This window comes from Gadus chalcogrammus, chromosome 14 (assembly GCF_026213295.1).
Source record: "Gadus chalcogrammus isolate NIFS_2021 chromosome 14, NIFS_Gcha_1.0, whole genome shotgun sequence".
NCBI classification, from domain to species: Eukaryota; Metazoa; Chordata; class Actinopteri; order Gadiformes; family Gadidae; genus Gadus; species Gadus chalcogrammus.
This window is the reverse complement of record NC_079425.1, coordinates 8,475,549-8,494,146: the sequence shown is the minus strand read 5'-3', so window position 1 is coordinate 8,494,146 and position 18,598 is coordinate 8,475,549. Positions and strand designations below refer to the sequence as shown.

At 45.9% G+C, this 18,598-nt stretch overlaps 2 protein-coding genes across 2 annotated transcripts; both read right to left on the bottom strand.

Moving 5' to 3' along the window:
* Positions 1 to 2,063: 2,063 nt before the first annotated feature.
* qser1 (glutamine and serine rich 1) lies at positions 2,064 to 14,142 on the bottom strand. Its single transcript, XM_056607109.1, has 13 exons — positions 13,616 to 14,142; positions 11,970 to 12,073; positions 11,574 to 11,720; positions 8,032 to 11,337; positions 7,379 to 7,692; positions 6,975 to 7,091; positions 6,324 to 6,457; positions 6,035 to 6,219; positions 5,523 to 5,660; positions 5,323 to 5,420; positions 4,671 to 4,817; positions 4,304 to 4,399; positions 2,064 to 4,103 (listed from the first exon to the last, which is right to left on the bottom strand). Exons 1-13 carry the CDS (start codon positions 13,723 to 13,725, stop codon positions 3,963 to 3,965), a joined length of 5,037 nt encoding a protein of 1,678 aa, XP_056463084.1. The 5' UTR covers positions 13,726 to 14,142; the 3' UTR covers positions 2,064 to 3,962.
* A 142-nt stretch (positions 14,143 to 14,284) lies between these two features.
* Positions 14,285 to 17,622, bottom strand: prrg4 (proline rich Gla (G-carboxyglutamic acid) 4 (transmembrane)). The gene is made up of 6 exons (XM_056607112.1): positions 17,088 to 17,622; positions 16,837 to 17,000; positions 16,710 to 16,737; positions 16,396 to 16,540; positions 16,079 to 16,270; positions 14,285 to 15,499 (listed from the first exon to the last, which is right to left on the bottom strand). The coding sequence occupies exons 1-6, from the start codon at positions 17,200 to 17,202 to the stop codon at positions 15,472 to 15,474; spliced, it is 672 nt and encodes a 223-aa protein (XP_056463087.1). The 5' UTR covers positions 17,203 to 17,622; the 3' UTR covers positions 14,285 to 15,471.
* Between the last annotated feature and the right edge of the window lie 976 nt (positions 17,623 to 18,598).

Genomic DNA, 18,598 nt, shown 5'->3' with positions numbered 1-18,598 from the left:
CACACACACACACACACACACACACACACACACACACACCATGTTTGGCAAACTGGTTGGATCACTAGCCTTGCAAAATCTTCTTTCGTGTGAAATTTCTTTCACACGAAGGAATGCCCGACTTGGCCTGAGTTGAGTAGTTGCTCTAAATGTATAATTTAGGTTTAAATTAAGAGGGTAGCAGGTTTCTTGCTACTACTGTTAACCAATTTTTTATGATAAGTTAATCTTTATAGGTGTTGCATCATTCAGAATCCCACCGGGAAGCCTTGACTTTACTAATAACAGCGTGAACTTCACATTTTCACCATAGACGTTAGTCTGCAGAGGTCATGTAATGACATGCCGTAAACGTTTGGTTTAGGGGAACGACAGGCATCAAGGGAATGTTGTAGCTACAGCAGGAAACAGGTTCCACTACTCTGGGGGAAGAGGGGGGAGGCTTGTGATGGTGTTTTGTCCACTGCTGAAAAATACATGACATAAGAATGGAGAAAGTACACAAGGTAAGTCGCCAAGGGTTGACTGAAACCGGGCAAGAGCATGGGAATATTGTTTGTGTAGCTTGAAGGTGAATAAAGAGCAAGAGAGAGTGTGAGAGAGAGAGAGGGAATAGAGAGGGAAATGGATATAGAGCAAGTGAGAGAGAGCTAGGAAGGAGTGCGGGAACCTTCTGAATGTAATCAGTAAACTTGTCAACATTCAACAAGGTCAAAGCAAAGTTATTAAAGCCTTTATAAAGCCTGCCAATTATTTACTGAAATCAAACTCTCACTTTCAGACATTAAGGTGCATTCTGTTTTATTGTAGATGGTCTCATATATAACCATAAATATTGAAAGTACTGGGGGCCATTTTCTTCAGTTGATTGCGCCCCAAACACTGAGTGAACTCAAACTGTACTGTCCCTCTAGATTCAACTACAGAAACAGCGCAGTATAATCCCTTGTTATGAATTTGCTGTTTTTGGACCTTAGACCAAAACTTTTGGCAGCATCTGTTGTGCTGTTCATCCCTGATTCCCCGCTCTCCATAAACAGCGGTACGCCTAAACTTCTTCCCTCTTCCCGGACTTATGCAATCACCCCTTCGTCTCCAATCCGCCAGAGGACTGATGTGAAAAACAAGTTGCCACAGTCTTCTAAGAGCATGTCACAGTTTAAACTGAAAAGTATAAGGAAAAAGTTGCTTTGGATAAAAGTCCCAGATACTTTCATCCAATGAGGCTTGCAGTGAATCTAGTTACATAACATAACGGAGCAGGTTGGGGTAGTGCCATCTTGCTCTGGGTTGCCTACAGGTACACTGTGGACATCGGGGTTCGAGCCCAAATATCCGAGTTAACCACCCACGAGCCCAAGCAGCATTCCCAAGCCGGAGTCCGGTAGTCCCGTCTGTAATCTCCAAAACAACAACAATCGAAAGGACTGTGTTCCGATTGTCTGCTCACACTGCCCTCTCAGTTTATCTCCCACATGCAGAGCAATGCAGCACACATTAAAATTCATAACCCCCCTTCCCGTCCTCCCCAACCCCCCGGACAGCAGACGTTCAAAAACTTTCCCTGGCATTGGTCCGGGTCGGAATCCCAGAGTCTGGTGTGGCTGAGCCTCCCCCGCCGTTGGGCCACTAACGCCACTAAATGACGGGGGGACAGTGGTGCCTCTTCACAGGGCAGCCGACAGAGCACACTGGCGCACTTGTCTTGCGCGGTGCATGATAATACGGCATTGTGAAAGAGTGGCTGCACAATCATATTTTATTCATTGACTCGTTGAACAGGGCCCAGGGACCCCTTGACTCGGTACACACTGGCGGCCACCCGTTTTTCCAGGGAATAGTTTGGTCATGAGCGCATGGATAGGTTTTTCCCGCCACTTAATCCCCACTCTCCAACCCCCCCAAATGCAATACTAGAAACTCACACATCAACAATGAGCAGGTGATTGTGAAACCATGCTCATCTCATCCTGATGTGTATCATTATGATAAAAAGTAAGCACATATAGTTTCAGTATAAGGCAACATATTCTATCAGGAAGGGAATGACTAACCAAAGGGGAGGGGCTAGATAAATCACACAATGGGATCATCATTTTTCTGTGTATTTAAAGCTAGCAGTTGTTACCCTAAATAAACGTTTGACAATCAATTTTGGGTTTCCACTTGATGACAAACCCCATAAATAATTTCCTCAAAAGTAACAGTTTCTGTATTCCGCTGCTTCCAGATCAATAATATAGCATGATCCGATTTTATGTAGTGGCTGACATCGTTGACTGAGAGAAAAATCTGCAATTTCACGATAACCACAATAAATTATGCACTGTAAAGGTGTTAGAGGAAGGCATCTCATTTTCCCCGAATGAAACTTAAATAAACAGGAAGGAATACTGATAAAATATCAAGTTCAAGGAATGAGGTCCTGTTATTAGGATATGGCAAAGACCGAATGAACGTGTGGTTAAACACACCTATAATAACATTCCTGCTGGACAAACATTCGGTCAGCGGCACACGTAATAATTCACTGGATACGAAACAAATATTACCACTCATGTTAATTAGGAAATTTATTTTCACATCAGAAAATATCTGCAGTGTACCTACACTTGAAAAGAAGATCACTTTTTGAATGCAGTTACATGATTAACGTGGTAAAGATGCAGTTTGTAAGTTTGTAGGCACTAAAAGTTCTTTACAATTACATTTATGACGGACATCCTCGCCGAAACTGAATCGTTTCGCCCATATCATGACGGACTGAAGCTTTACGATATGGTATTGAAATACAAACACCATAAAAACACATTGTGTGCATTGATAAACATTAAACAATGTGAGGGACGAGAAGTGAAACCTTCCTGGCGTCGACTAGACCTTCCATGCAACCTACAAACGGCATCTTTAGAACACAATGCTTTAGATACGGCGTCATAGTTGCAACTCATGTAAACTATGAAGAGTCCAAGTAGGAAGATCTCTCTGAATAACAATGCAAAAGCCTCTTACAAAACGTAATGAACAAGCCACTGGTATAACAATATGTGCTTCTGTGAAAAATAATTCTATTTTTTTTGATAAAATGCAGACTACACCTGTAGAGATAGTTATATAAAGAATAATCTTGTTTTGTTTTCCTTTTGCCCAGAGATAAAACAAGGTAGTAACATTACTAAAATGTTCATAAAAAGTAGAATTGGAATTGCACTGAATCCATCAGAATCAAAAATTGTGTTACAAGTAAAGGTTTTTTTTGAAAGACAAAAAGGTTTTTTTCTATACTATAGTTGAGCAAATCTTTCTTCAAAGATTTGCTATGCAAACCACTCCTAACACACCTCTTTCTTTCTTTACAAAATGTACAGAATATATAGTTTATAGAGTTTGGCACACCATTACAAAAATGGTTGTTTTACATAGTTTATATATAAATCTATGATTATACATACATTTTTTTTTACCAAAAGAAAAAAAAACACTCCTACCTAGGCCTAGGGTAACTGCTCTATTCATCTAGTGCATGCTTGTTGGTTAAATTCTAGCAACATTTTTCTAATATTTTGTTTTATACAAAAAACTGACCGTTTAAAAATACTAAACATATCATGTAACTCTATCAAAATGTCCATTTCTCTGTTGGCTTGCTACTACAGAAAAACAACACAGATGCACAAAAACACTTCCTGTCCTCCACGGGTCCAGTTGCTTTCCCAAAAAGGACTCAGGCCGGGGTGCCGGCTGCCTGGCTTCCCCCGCCGTACAGGCTTACACACCTGTAATGACGTCCCATCCGTGTGAGAACACAGGCCCGCAGTCCCTCCCTGAACGCAGGGCGGGATCACAGCCCCGAGCCACCCTTCATGCATTACACACTGGCCGGGGAGGTTGGGGGAAATCCATCCTAGAATAGGGGGGGGGCGAGGTGAACTTATCCGTTTCTTGCCACCGTTTCTCTGCGGCTATCGGCAGACCTGCTGCACTTGGTTGAGCAGTTCCCCGAAGCGCTCAAACAGCCCCTCCAGCCATGCTCCGTTCTGGAGACACTTCTGCACCGTCTCATCCTGGCCCATCGGGCCTGCCTGCACCCCCAGAGCTGCTATCTACAGGGGGGGGGGGGAATAAGATGAATAATAGGAACAGGTTGTGTGTCACTTCTTGCTACACCAACACTTAAGAAATGCACATCTGTACAATCGACAATAGAAATATCAAGTTCATTCTCTGGCTGAGTGAATGAACTAAGTATGGCTGAATGAAAGGATTAGCATGGAGTCAGTGGATGAGTGCATGAACCTCTTACCTCATCTTTACACATGAGGTAAGTGTGGTACTTGTAATGCTGCAACGAGTGGTAGAGGGAGAACCACTGGGTCTTCTGCTGGTCCACCGTGTATTCCTAGACACAAGAGCACGGCGTTACAAGTCTGCTCTGAGCGGCCACACTATTCACTCAGTAGAGCCATCTAGTGGACACGCATTGAATGTACATCACCGCCCGGTATTTTTTTAAACATTGAACAACAATGCAACACACACACACACACACACACACACACACACACACACACACACACACACACACACACACACACACACACACCACACACACACACACACACACACACACACACACACACACACACACACACACACACTTTGTGGCTCACCAGGGGAACTTTGTTGGGCATCTTAAAGGGCTTCATGGTCTTCCTGTTGTAGGCCTTCCCGCTGAGGCGCACCTTGAAGGCTGGCGTTTCCCCGTCCTTCTTTAGCTCAGTAACCACTGAGATCTCAGGGAAGCTGTCCAGGGCCGTCTGTGGAAAGGCAGCACGGGAGTAAGCTGCTGTGCTAGGCTACGGAACCGGGAGGATCCATTTCATAACCGAGTTGGGTCAATGGGAGCCAAGCCTCCATTATAGAATTATTACGATTCTTCACATGTTAAAACTTGATAACGTGCACGTAGGACCACCGTTTATGAGATCCTTAGTAGAATAATGGAGTACACAAGGCATTTGTTATGCAAAGCACCTTGCAGGTCGACAACAAGAGGGCCAAGTTGCATACATTCTCAACAAGGGTTAAGGCGGACAGATGCGGACGAGTCATTTACACTCATTGGACTGCTTATACTTTGCCACCTCGACTTCTTATTTGATTTAGAACCTTGTGAGGGTTTAGTCAAAAATAATGTGGGAATGCATTTCTCCACCCATTGCCTTCTCCCCTCCCATTAAGCACCTGTCCAGGAAAGTGACGGCACAATGGAGGCGCTGAAAGTCATGCGAGCCCAACCAGTAGACGGAGGGGGGCGCTCACCTTGAGCAGTTGTCCGATGTGCAGCTTGTGAAGCAGGTGCTTCCGGTTGTCCGTGATCACCCCGTCCACCCGCTTCATGTGGGGCAGCAGCAGCTCATCTGAAAGCATTCATCGGTCACCATCACACCTTCACCGACTGCCTCCGAAACACACGACAGACACAGGGGGCCGCCGCTAGGACGCGCGGCGCGTGGACTGACCGTTCTCCCTCTCCAGCGCCGCCAGCACGTCTTCGTCCATCGCCACGCCGACCAGCAGCTCCACGAAGCTCCGGAACGTCTCCTTCATGGTCCGCGTGTTGAGGTTCCTCGAGGAGAAGGGCAGCGGGGGCGTGAACTCTGTGTGGGGGGTGGAATAGGTCATCATAATGCCAGGCAGGAGTCATCGCAGTCCGGTCTATCTTAAGTGGCCTCAAAGTGGAACAGAAACTAAGAATGAGGTAAAGGTTAATGTATGTTTTTGTGCTCTGTTTGTCTCTACTCGCGCCCAAATCATGTACAAAGTCGACATCAAAGTTATGTTTTATAACAAATTAACTAATTCGTCGTTACCCAGTGAAGGGTTAGCAGTGTGTCTCACTTCAACGCTGCCAGGGTTAGGGGTTTGATTCCCAATGCCAAGAGGCTTAGGACAACAGCATCCCCCAAAGGGGAACCATCTATCCGTCTCGCTAGGTTTACATAGATTGAGAGAGGTTGAAACGTTTCCCCACCATCGTCGTCCCCGCCGTCTTCAGCAGAGGAGCCGGAGAGGGTGGAGGAAAACTCCTTCCACTTCCTCCTCTTCTTGGGCGGGGGCTCCGCTCTGGGCTTGGGCTGCTTGGCCCGCGGCTTCTGGCCCAGGGCCACGGCGCACGGCCCTATCGACAGGCCCAGCAGGGTCTTCACCTGGGCTCCCCTGGGTGGCAGAACAGAAGAGGGTGACACCAGCTCTAGGGCCTTATACCTTGGGCGATGGCGGACGTTAGGCCACAGGGACGTGGCTCTCTGTGCGCCGGTTACCGTAGGGAGCTCATGGGCTTGCAGCGCGGCTTGCGGCTGCACACACGCACATACTCCCGCTTGTTGACTGTGTCGAGGAACTTCACGTACACCCGCTGGTACATGGTCTTCGCGTCACCGAAATATCCAAGGTACTGCAAGCAAAGAAATTATCGACAGACCGTTGGTGATGAGGTCGATAACGACTCAATTTAACCATCTTTATTTTAAGCCATGGTGGTCAATTTATTTTTAGAAATTTGTAGAAATTATTTTCAGCATAGGCTTGAAACAAGCCTCTCCAATAATTTCCGTCAGCCAGAATAAAACGGATGGCATACCTGCCTGCAGGCTAGGCAGACCTATTACTAAAGTTGGCGAGCTGGTTAAGTGTTGGGGGATCGGCTTTAGAAGGAGGCCTGAAGGTGTGGTGGAATACTAAATATAGTTCCAAAAAACATCTCTCTGAAGGCCTACCCTGGCTTTATGTATACATTTTATGAAACAATAAGAAATGTATGCAAACGTGCAAAATTATGATTAAATTAATGAATCAAAATACACAAAATATTAAAGTGCAAACTACTCGCAAACCACAAAGTCCTTTTCTCAACTGTGAGCGAAATGTCACCTCGCTCACAGAGGGAGCTGCGTGCGTGGGTTTGAACCTACACTGTTTGTGGCGGAGAACACCCGCTTCCGGTCTCTCAACTCCGGAACAAACTTCTGCAGCAACGCCTTCTGAACCTTCCAGATGGATGGAGGCTCCCGGCCGGCTCTCATGGTCAACTGCATACACAAAGGCACAGACAGACACACACACATCAACCTGTATTTACGGGATATACATAGCCTCATGTCTCATAGATCAATTCACCTCAGTGAGATTCAAAGATTCAGTTTCCAATATTTGTATGCCTCGCCCTCCCAATGATTCACTTTTATTGAGCCCCAAATTAATTGTTTGCATTCTAGTCAGAAAAATAACTAGAAAGAATGCTATTGCAAAATAAATATGCTCATCGTGTGTCCTTCTGTGCAAGCAACTACAAAAACGACGATTTCCCTCGTCGTACCTTCAGGTTCTCTATATCCTCGTTGCGGACCACGAACTCGTCCCTCTCCCGATACATCCCCTCTCCGCCGCTGTCGGAGAGCTCCTCGTCCGTCAGCCCCTCGATGGCCACGCCGGATAGCTGGAGGGCCAGCTGGCCGGGGAGGGAGTCCTTCAAGCCCTCCGACACAGGAGAGCGCTTCCCCCCCGACGAGGCGTTGGTGGTCGTGACGGCTTTGGGGGGAGCAGTCGCCCGCGCCACACGCGTCTCGGAGATGGCCTGCGGCATGCTGGGAGCTTGGTCTTGTTTCATCATGGAACAAGGGGCTCTGATGTCTGGAGAAGGACAAGTTTGGACGAGTTAATGCCGCACATTATAGCACAGCACTGCAGTTGCGCCTTGATTAAATGCATCATAGCCGTTTGTTTGAGGATGCTTTATGTCGTGAAGGCCTTAATTTGACGCAAGATGAATTGAAATGAAAAATTGCCCTTCTGTAACCAACATTCTGTTTGAGTTGCACCAGTGCACATAAGTTCAACGTTTCTAACGATGATGACTAAAATTATTTCGCTCCTAATTTTTTTGAACAGGGTTCCGATCTTCAGATTACACAGTACTTAATAACAAACATTCTGTTCTCAAGGCAGTGGTCAGCCAAAGTGTTTTACTACCTGGCCTTGGCCTCCGGTCGGACACCTCGTCCAGGGCCGACAGAGCCGAGCTGATGCTGTTCCGCAGGGCTTGGTTCTTCCCCGTGCTGTCCTCCTCGTCCGAGCTGAACGACGGCAGGGTCTCCAGGTTCTTGTGGAGGTCCTCGTCCAGGCGTTTGTGATGACCGCTGCCGCCGAGGCCCTCGGGGGACATCAGGGGCCCCCCAGGGGGAAGCTGGGGCCTGCTGTTCAGCGGGGGCGGGGGGCAGGCGGGCGGCTTGGAGGAGCTGGAGGGCTTCCTGGGGCGACTGACTGTCCGCGCGGGGCTGGGCGAGTACTGCTGCTTGGGGCCCGATTTCAGGAAGTCCAGGAAGGAGCCGATGAAGCCCGTTTTGACCTCGGGCTGTTTCTCCTCCACCTCCCGGATCTTCTGCCGGATGCGCTCCTGCTGCTGATAGCCGTCGTACGGCACGCTTGGCGTGGACGAGGACGACGAGCCGGTGTCGCTGCCGCGAGAGTTCTGCCGCTTGGCGGGCCCGCCGCGCTTCACCAACCGGCACGGCCCGCTCTCCTCCTCTTGGGCGGTGGACTTGCTGCGGGCCTTCTTTTTGGGCAAGCCGTCCGGGCCATGACACTCCATCAGGCCGTCCTCCCTTTTGATACCTTTACCCGGGCCACTGTTCTGGAGGCCGGAGGTGTCAAAGACCTGGCTTGCCAGATGGTAATCGCTCTCCGATATACCTCGGTCGACGTTGGGGTTCAGGTCACAACCGCTGTTGGTGTGAACGGAATGACCCTGGCAGTCTGCGGTCGAGTGACCTCCGTTTAGTGTCATGGCCATGGTCTGGGAGTTAGTGTTGGCCATGATAGGCTGTTGTGCTGTGGAGAAGCTCGGGGACATATGCCTCACATCCAGCGTCTGGAAGTGACCCTTGGAGTCTATTGGGTTTGCCATTTCCCTTTCCATGGCGGACGTAGCTTTGACAAAGTCCTGCGGTGTGACACCACAGGCCACCACTGTGGCTGCCAAAATGTCATCGACATTGGACAGAATGTTCCTGTCGTCCACCATCAGCATGGAGTCAGGGAAGCAAATGGAGTTCAGGGTGAATTGGTTTTTGGCATCGTGCGACTGGTGGTTCACAGCCTGGCTGTAGTGATCTTTCGATGGCTGGATGAGTTTAGACGAGTCTGTGCCCCCCGAGCCCTGTTCTGACAGCACGGCACCCTGCCGACTCTGGGCATCAGTGATGCCGGGGTTTAGCATTTCTCCGTCCATGTGGGGGTACTGTACTTGAACGGAGCCTGATGCCTGTGTGGACAGCATGTGTGGCGAAACCACCTTTGAGGGGTTCTGAGTGTGGTGGACCAGGGGCTGCTGCTGCTGCAGCATAATCATCTGGTTGTGTTCAAGGGTAACCTGAGAGTTAGGAACTCTGATGAACTGGGTCTGGGGTTCAGTGTTCTGGCCCTGGTCCAGACCCTGGTTCTGGTGGTTTTGCTGATGCGTTTCTGGAGATTTGAGGAGGACAGAATGTTGTTTGAGCTGCTCTGCATTTAGGCCCAAATGTGAAGAGATAATAGTCGAGTGTGTCGTTTTGGGGTCAGTCGTTCCCTGGCTACTGCCTAACTGGATGTGCTGTTGGTGATAAGAGTCCAGCCTTTCTTCCTTCACCTGGACCATGTTGGTAGGCTCCAGTCCCATGAGATGATCCTCACGTGAATTGCTCCGGATGACACTCTGCGTTTTGTAGCGATCCTCCATTTTTGACACAACATAAACAACATTGTTGTGGGCTGACATATTGCTGTGGGAATTGGTCTCCATGGAAACCTGCAAGTCCTGTATGGGAAGCTCTTCTAATTTGTGCTTGCCATAGATGACCTTTAGTTCCTGTACTGAAGGCCTGATATTGTTCTGTAACTGTGACTGTGAATGAGCAGCTGCAGAGTAACTGGCCAACGGAGCAGACATCAGGTATTTCTGGGACTGGGTTTGGGGTTGGGGCTGGTTGTCATCAGTTTTCCCTCCCACTGGTGACTGCATCAGGGTGTAGCCCTGCGTAGAATTAGACGCGGGCAGACTGTGGGTAACCGTGGACGGGTACGGGGAGTTCAAAGACTGTCCCGGGACATAACTCTGCGACTGAGGGAGGGAAACTTGCCCCTGCGACTGAGACGAGTACGTTACGCTAGGAGCCCCCTGGGCGTGGGAGGAGGAGTAGCTCTCCGACAGATTGCCCTGACACAAGGCATGGACGTGGGTTCCATACTGAACCACTTGCTCCTGGCTGAGACCAGGACTGGAGGAGTAGAGAAGTGTCTGATTAATAGAGGCAGAATGGCTGGAGAATGTAGGAAGAGTTGTGTAAAGGGAAGGCAGCTTGTCGGAGTTGGATGAAACGGTTTGGGGCTGGCTGCGGGACGCAACGTAGGATTGAGGGAGACTGGTGGAGAGGAGGCTGGGCAGATCCACCGGCTGTTGGTTTGCTATGACAGAGTTCTGCTTGTGCCCAGGGGAGGAATAGCTCTCGGGAGATCTTCCTGGCAGGCTCTGGGTGTGTCCATGACCCTCTCTGCCTGCAGGAGGATGCTTGGAAGAACAGTCTTTTGCCTTGGCTGCCAAAGAGGCTGAATAGGCTTGGGTTCCTGACTCTGCTTTGCTCTGCTGGGCACCATTGGCACCCTGGGAAGAGCCTTCCACTGTGGGGGGGCTGCAGGAGACTGTAGAATGATTGGAGGGGTCCTGTTGGTAGGACATCTCCGTTCCACTGGCTGCGCCCAAATACCCCTCTAACGAGTGCTGAGAGCTAGTGAGTTGGTCTGCAACCGTGTGGCTACTGGAAGGCCTCTGGAGGTGTTTGATCACACTACATTCTCGCTGAAGCGCTCTCTCAATAGAGCCTGAGAAGACTGGGGCTGCATACGGTTGAGAGGTGGTGTGGGACACAGGCAGGGGAGAGGACAGTAGGCTGAACTGGGGCTGTAGAAGATGGGGGGCGGACTCCTGGGCAGAACGATAGGTGGAGGACTGAATGGGCAGAGCAGTGCCTAGGGTGGGAGAAGAGAGATGGTTGAAGGCCAGGGCCGTGGGGAGGACAGTCTGGCTGGATTTTAGGTGGAGGAGGGGATCGTGGTGAGAGAAGAGGCCGTTGGTGGAAGTGCTGAAGGAGGCCGGATCCTGGAGGGCCAGAGACGGGGTGGAAGCATAGCTCCTCGAAGGGAAGGCACCAGTGTGCTGATAAGAGAGGGTGGCGGGCGAGGGGAAAGTGGCTGTTGGAGGCAGGGCACCGGTCAAGTACAGCTCTGTTGTCGAAGAGTTGGTGCCTGTATGAAAGAGAAGGAAACAAAGACTGGATGAGGCCTGGAAAGTGAAACTGAGATCAAGCAAGCCATAGAAAATAATGGTTTTATTCTGCAAGGATTTACGTTGCAGACTCCCAAATAGTAGCCAAGTGCAAATCAAACGATGGTCATTGTTATAAATAGGGATCAAACAACACAAAATTCCTTGTGCGATACGTTATCAGATATTCATACTCATTTGAGTATCCAATGCTCACCGGCGGGCCATGAAGGTGTCCTGAAGGGGGGGAGCAGTGAGGCACTAACAGGACCAGCCTGAAGGCTTCTGGACTCCATGGCGGACAGGAAGCTCATGATAGAAGTTTCAGAGGTATGACCACTTGAGTCAAACACTCCAGGGAGACCTGAAACAAAATAAACAGATGTATCAACACGGATAAGTCATTACTGTGATGCGCACAACATTCATTGATCTAAATGTTACCATTAAATCAAAAAGCTGTTACTACTATAAACCAAATAGAGAAGACATTGTTAATATAAACCGGGTGGAGGAGATGTTGCTACTATGAACAGGGTGGAGGAGTTGTTGCTACTATGAAGAGGATGGAGGAACTGTTGCTACTGTGAAGAGGATGGAGGAGATGTTGGACCTGTGGGGTGGGGAGATGTGGTGTACGTGGGGAGCTGGTGGGAGGAGACATAGCTTGGTCGCTGGAGGAGATCTGTGTCAAGGTGTGCTGCCCCATAACCGGAACTGAAAATAGAAAAATACAGAATATCAAAAAGGTTAAGATAATACCAACCATGTCTCAATCAATATAGACTTGCATAAAGTAAGAGTTTGGCATCTCTCTCCTATGATAGAAAGAGAGTTGTTGATTCTATGCTGCTTGAAAAAAACATTTGACTATGTTTGATGCATCAGCTAAACTGTACTACTACAAATTAATAACTTCATTTAAGAAAATAAGTTATAACGAATCAGCCCCAGCAGCCCTTGGCTGAGATAAATCGACCACAATTTGAGTTACTTTTATGGACAATTGTACATCTTATTAGGTCGAAAATATAAATATTGAAGCCTAATATTAAGAATGTTGCATTAAAGGGACGGGATGCTGTTACAGTACCCAGGACGGAAAACATCTGTCATAGTGCAATGTAGCTGATAACAACTACAATGTAACGGACCATGTACGTTTGAAACAAGGTAAAAGGTATACAAATGTACTTGTTGGCCTATTTTCTTCCTAATACGTGTACTGCAGTCCTCAAGATGTGGCTTCAGAAGGCAACAAATAAATAAAACGGTGTGCCCTTCATGCCAGGAGGCATCCGTTGAAATGCTCGAGTTATCTGCATTAAATTCGTCCCCTAATCAACACACACACACACACACACACACACACACACACACACACACACACACACCACACAACACCCACACACACACACACACACACACACACACACACACACACACACACACACACACACACTAAACGTAATTCAATTAAATAAAGGAACAACAAATACAAATTGACATGTGGGCTTAACTCCATATTGCCATTTACATTTTGCTAGGAATCTCGTGCGGTAGACTTAACAGAAATAATTAACATTTTGCAGAACGAAACAGGTTACGTGAATAAAACCAAAATAACATCAGGCCACAAAATAGATCTGGTGATCCACACAGTAAAACAAAGTTGGTGTGATTCCAATACTCGCAAACTATAAGTGTGTTTCAATGTAAAAATACTGTAACCCGACAGCCTACACTGGTATGCAATAAAGAAACGACACTTTAAAAATACGTCTAAATATAGATGACCAAAACGCTTATATGTCCATTAGATGTATAAACAGAACTGCATCAATCTGCCAAACTACCAATACTACCAGGTAGCGAAACATATTTAACAAGATGCACCGAACATACCGGGGCGATATTCTACCCGTGCAACTGCCAAGTATAGCCCCAACTTGTTTACAAAGGGGTTAATGGACGTTTAGTCTCCGTTGATATTAGCTTTACTAACTTTACGCGTATTAGCAGTACGCTAGCCACATGAGCTAACGTCTGGGAAAGGTAGCCATAGAAAGGTGATTACCGATGTGTCCAGTTTTCATAAAGAACAGACACATCCATTCGTTAATTAATTTGAACTTTAAATTCCTGATAACCGTAGCCGAATATTGTCCTAATAATGAAACCCTTTCTTCGCTCGTTGCTAGGCCGCCTAACACCGACATTTTCTTTAGAAGGTGACGCGCCCTCTCCTTCATCTTTTACCTTGACTTGATACTCGATGTGCTGCGTTCATAGGCCCAAGAAGCCACGGTCTGTGCTGGTGGAACCAGCGGGTCCACAAAGCTTGACGTCGGATAATTCCTGTCCATCATCCGGTGAAAGCTTCCCTTCCCCGATGGAGCTTTTTAGAGCAGCAGGCACACATTGTAGCAGACAAACCAGACAGTCACATTGCAGGGATGCACAGCCCATACACCTCCGTGTTGAATTACGATATCCCAGAGAAAGCAGTCGTTTTCGGCTAATTTGCTAGTTATTGTTCATGTCCCTTCGAGAACCGTGTAGGCACTGCATGGTTTCAAGACCCCATGTTGGTTATTTTCCCAGGATGCACCACAAACCCTAGTTGAAAGCTGGTCGCAAGCATAGGTTGAAAGTTACTTCTGCTCTCACCTGAACACTATGCAATTAAGTATTTCAAATATTAAAATATAACTTTACCTCCCATAAGACTACACTAACATACAAATGTATATTTAACCCAACATTTCCATTCATGAAAACTGGATTGTATCCATTCCTTAATAAAGTGGTATAATATTGTTGTGATTAGTTAAGAAAGGGCAGACAGGATTAAAGCCAAATATGAAGGTACTATTAAAGAACTATTAGCAGATACAGTACACAATTGCTTTCACGTCCACGTGTATTCAGTCTACATGGTCAATTAAGAGAAAAAGCCACAAATGGTTGAGCATCCTTGTTTGAATTGCATTTCATAACATTTCATTCACAGACAATTTCAATCTTATCTTCCCTGCAATAAACACAAAGAATTTGATACGCACCTCTTAGAGTTCAACAGGCGCTTCCTCGCCGACTCAATATCAATTATGGCACAACATGCATTCCCTGTGTCTCTCTGTTAAAGAAACGATATAACTTAAAAATGTATTGAAAACTTGCAATCACTTGGTTGGAGAATAACAAACGTAGCTTTCTCTGGTCATGTGTGATGCAGTTAACCTTGGTTTCCAAAGTTGCAGAGACCACCTTTGAAGCAGGAAAATCTTCAATAATGATCAATGTTCCATCTTTACACTGGATGGATATCAAAATAACATTTTAAATTCCTCACTTTTATTAGGCAAAAGTTCCAACAACCTTTGAAAACCATCAGAACTAACATCAGACATTTTTCATAATTCAAAGTAATGGGTGGGTATGATTTAAAAATACATTGTTATAAATTAGAGCAAAATTATCTGGGCCTTTCCCCCCAAAATAGCAGAATCCAATTATTCAAAGTATGTAGTTTTGTGAGCTTTGGCCTACACACGTTTTTTGTTTGCAGTGGAATAATGTTACCTAGTGGTAAAATATGCCCAACAACAGCTTCATGTATAACCCACAGCAAAAAATCCTTTAGACAATTTGATAAGAAAAATAATAGAAAATATTACCGTAACCATAGCATCTCAATTTAAAAAGGTATATTAAGGAATGTAATTATATTCATACATTGCTTTTCCTTCTCTTGAGTTCACTCACAAGCTTACATTCATCCCATCATTTACGTTAATACTTGTATTGTAAAACAGAACAATCATAATCTTGATTGCAGTTCAGCTTTACATTTCTCAGCCTTCAGATCTACTTCACTTCATTTCTATTTCTATTTGTATAACTAAACTACATGAACAGTGCTTGAACAGACCAGTGTAATAAGCAGCAAATCAAATGATTCACAAAAAATCTTAAATTAATCAAAACCACGACTGGCCTCAATGACGATGTCTGACCAAAGGTAATTCTTTGTCAGGGGCACAGATAAATATCAATGAAAACTGTAAAGTTGTGCTTAATGTTGTCAGGTGAAGTATTTTGCCTCCAAAACACTATCGCCGAATACTCCCAGGTCTTGAGCTGAGGATACAACATTGGTAAAAAGAAAAGAAAAGATTATCATTGACAGAATACAGAGGTTGTCATCTTTTCGGACATAGTATTTGATTAAAGGCGCTGTAATCGAGTGATAGAATAAGTGTTGAATAGCTTAATAATCCGACTGCCATCACTGATAGAGCGATGGCCAGATGGAGAGTGAGTGTTTGGCCTGGTTAAATGGGTCTCCCATTGCCTTCGCTCTGCAGTATACAGATTTAATTTTAATGGTATCCCATTCCTTTTTTGTCAAATCAGGAGAGAGAACTCCCCATAGAGGCGTTCCTCGCTGCGCCTTGACGTATAGGCAGCAGAAATTCAGCACCATTTCTGCTACCAATTCAAGCGCTCTTACACAACCAAACAGGCAAAGCAAGAAAACAAGTCTGGAGAAAAGAAAGAGGAAAAGAAAGCTGCCAGGAAAAAGAGCCAGGACTCAAGCGAGAGCTGGGGAGAAGGGAGGGGAGGGCTAACTTAAAAAACAGACAGGAAGCTAGCCAAAAAGACAACATCGCTTACAGCTCCTTTAAGAATAAACAACAAGCAGGCAAATACAAGTACCCAGGATAAGGAGGTGGTGGAGCATCGTGAGGCCCGGCCTTTGCTATAGCCTGCTCATAGGTGGGCAGGTCCGGGAGGGGGATGCCCTCTATCGGAGGATTGTCTAATGTTGGCATCGGCTGTAGAGCGACCTCCTCCAGCCTCCGCAGGATCACAGATGCATTACTGCGCCTCCGACGCACCCTGACTGAGCTAATAAAAAAAAGTTTATTTTATTTTTAATTGCACACAAACAGATGTAGTCATTCCCCTTTAATATTCAATGGCTTATTGAGGCATCAGATTTTGAGCTACAAATTTAAATAGGACTGGGGTACCTGGTACGCGAGGAGCCTTCTTTACACCTGCCATGACAAAAGTACCAGGAGAGAAGGCCTATGACAACCACGGACACCCCAGCCGATATCAACCCCACCAGGAGAGATGTAACATCTAGCCGTCCTCCTGGTCGCTTCCCTTCATCTGGACAGCCACACACAGAAATTGAAAAATTAAGAGCATGGTAACTGTTTGAATTCTGGATTTACATCCAGCATACAAGCATAAACATTATACCATTGTCAAAGGTGTCTGTCTCCAAGGGAAGAAAGAAGAAAATAATCAAAAATCCTCATCAGCACTTGTGACTTACCTTCTTTATACTTTTTCCAAAAAGCACCCTAAAAAATAAAGTACAATAATCAGTTACATGAGCTGTGATGAAAAGCTTCTGCTGCTATTAGAATCGTATTGAACTCAGTGCGCTTTAACCACTTAACTGTATCTATGTCATTCTCGAAGACCTCCCGTGCCTCCTCGTAGTTACACACTTCCTCATAACACTCTCTTTCCAAATTTCCCGGAGTGAAGATCTCAAAGTCAAACCTGTTGAACAGTAGATGGCGTCCCAAGAACCGATTTGCCTTCTCCTCTTCTAGGAAAACTTCAGTCAAATAAACCAGAGAAAAACGGTGTCAACATGTAGGCAAATTAGATTCAAATTGTGTCATCCAGTAAGAAAATAATTTACCTTCCTTCAACTTGTCCTCTCGTCCTCCATCTATTGACATCAAATGTCTAGTACAAGCAAACTCTCCAAATGCCAGTATTTGAAAAAGTGTACATAGAAAGAGAAAAGCGGCCATTGCCAAAAAGGTATCCACCTGTACCGACCTGGCGAGGGGTTTAATCTGATAATTATTATCTCGTAGACTCCCCTACTTTATACTTTTCAATATAAGGAAAAATTGCAGTGTTGAAAGAATATTTGTTTCCCACTGAGTCGAGGCCTGTGCCGAATTGTTATTTATCACAACTCCGATCTTGAGTGTTCTCCTGACTTCGACGCTTGTTGAATGAGAAAATATATCTACCTTCAGCGAGCGACCAAAACAGCTGTATTATTGGAAAAAAAAACTATTCGAAAGTGGATAGCTATACATTTTGTGTACGTCAGCTATACAGTACTAAAGAAGCAAACCATTACTACTTGCTGATCCTTCGCACAACCACTTTCTGTTTACTCCAAATTACTGTGACGTCACCTGCTCAAAAACTACCTGTGCAGACCTAACCAATCGAGCTTCGAGGTATCACTTTGCTGATTATAATTTTGTATGACAAACAAATGGACACTAGGTGGCACTTGACACCATCTAAACTTAAACAGCCGAGTTGACGCGAAAGGGGTGGGGTGGTTTTAAATGTTAAATTTGTCCATAAACGGACATGAATAATTATCCTTTTCATCCAAGGGACTAGTTTATATTTGCCATTATTTATATAAACCAAAGCGTAAAAAGGGCATTTGCCTCCTCTTATAAGTAACATATAAGGACATCCACTGTTATAATATGAATTGTGCCTGGGCTATAATATGAATAAAGTGAAAAGACAATATTATACATTCCTGAATGTCTGTCACTGTTAATAATAATAATGATAATACATTTAATTTAGAGGCGCCTTTCAAGGCACCCAAGGTCACCTGACAGAGCATAAAGTCATATAAATCGTTTAAAAACAAGACATTGTGGAAAAATAAATAAATAAAACAAAAACAAGACAATCAAACAATCAAGACAGTGATCAGTTAGACGTTGTGTGGGAGTTTGAACAGGTGAGTTTTGAGTTGTGACTTGAAGGTTGTAATGGTGTCTGACTGTTTTATGTGTGGGGGGAGGGAGTTCCAGAGCCTGGGTGCTGAACAGCTGAATGACCGGGCACCCATTGTATTGAGTTGTGATGTGGGGATACATAGTAGTCCAGCAGAGGTTGAGCGGAGGGAGCAGGAGGGAGTGTATTCTTGGAGGAGGTCGCAGAGGTAACTCGGGGCTAGGTTGTGGAGAGCTTTGTAGGTGAGGAGTAGGGTTTTGTATTGGATGCGGTAGTGTACTGGGAGCCAGTGAAGTTGGATGAGGACAGGGGTGATGTGGTCAGATGATTTGGTGCGGGTGATGATCCGGGCGGCTGAGTTCTGAATGATCTGCAGTCTGTTGATGAGTTTGGTGGGGAGTCCGGTGAGGAGGGCGTGGTGTGATG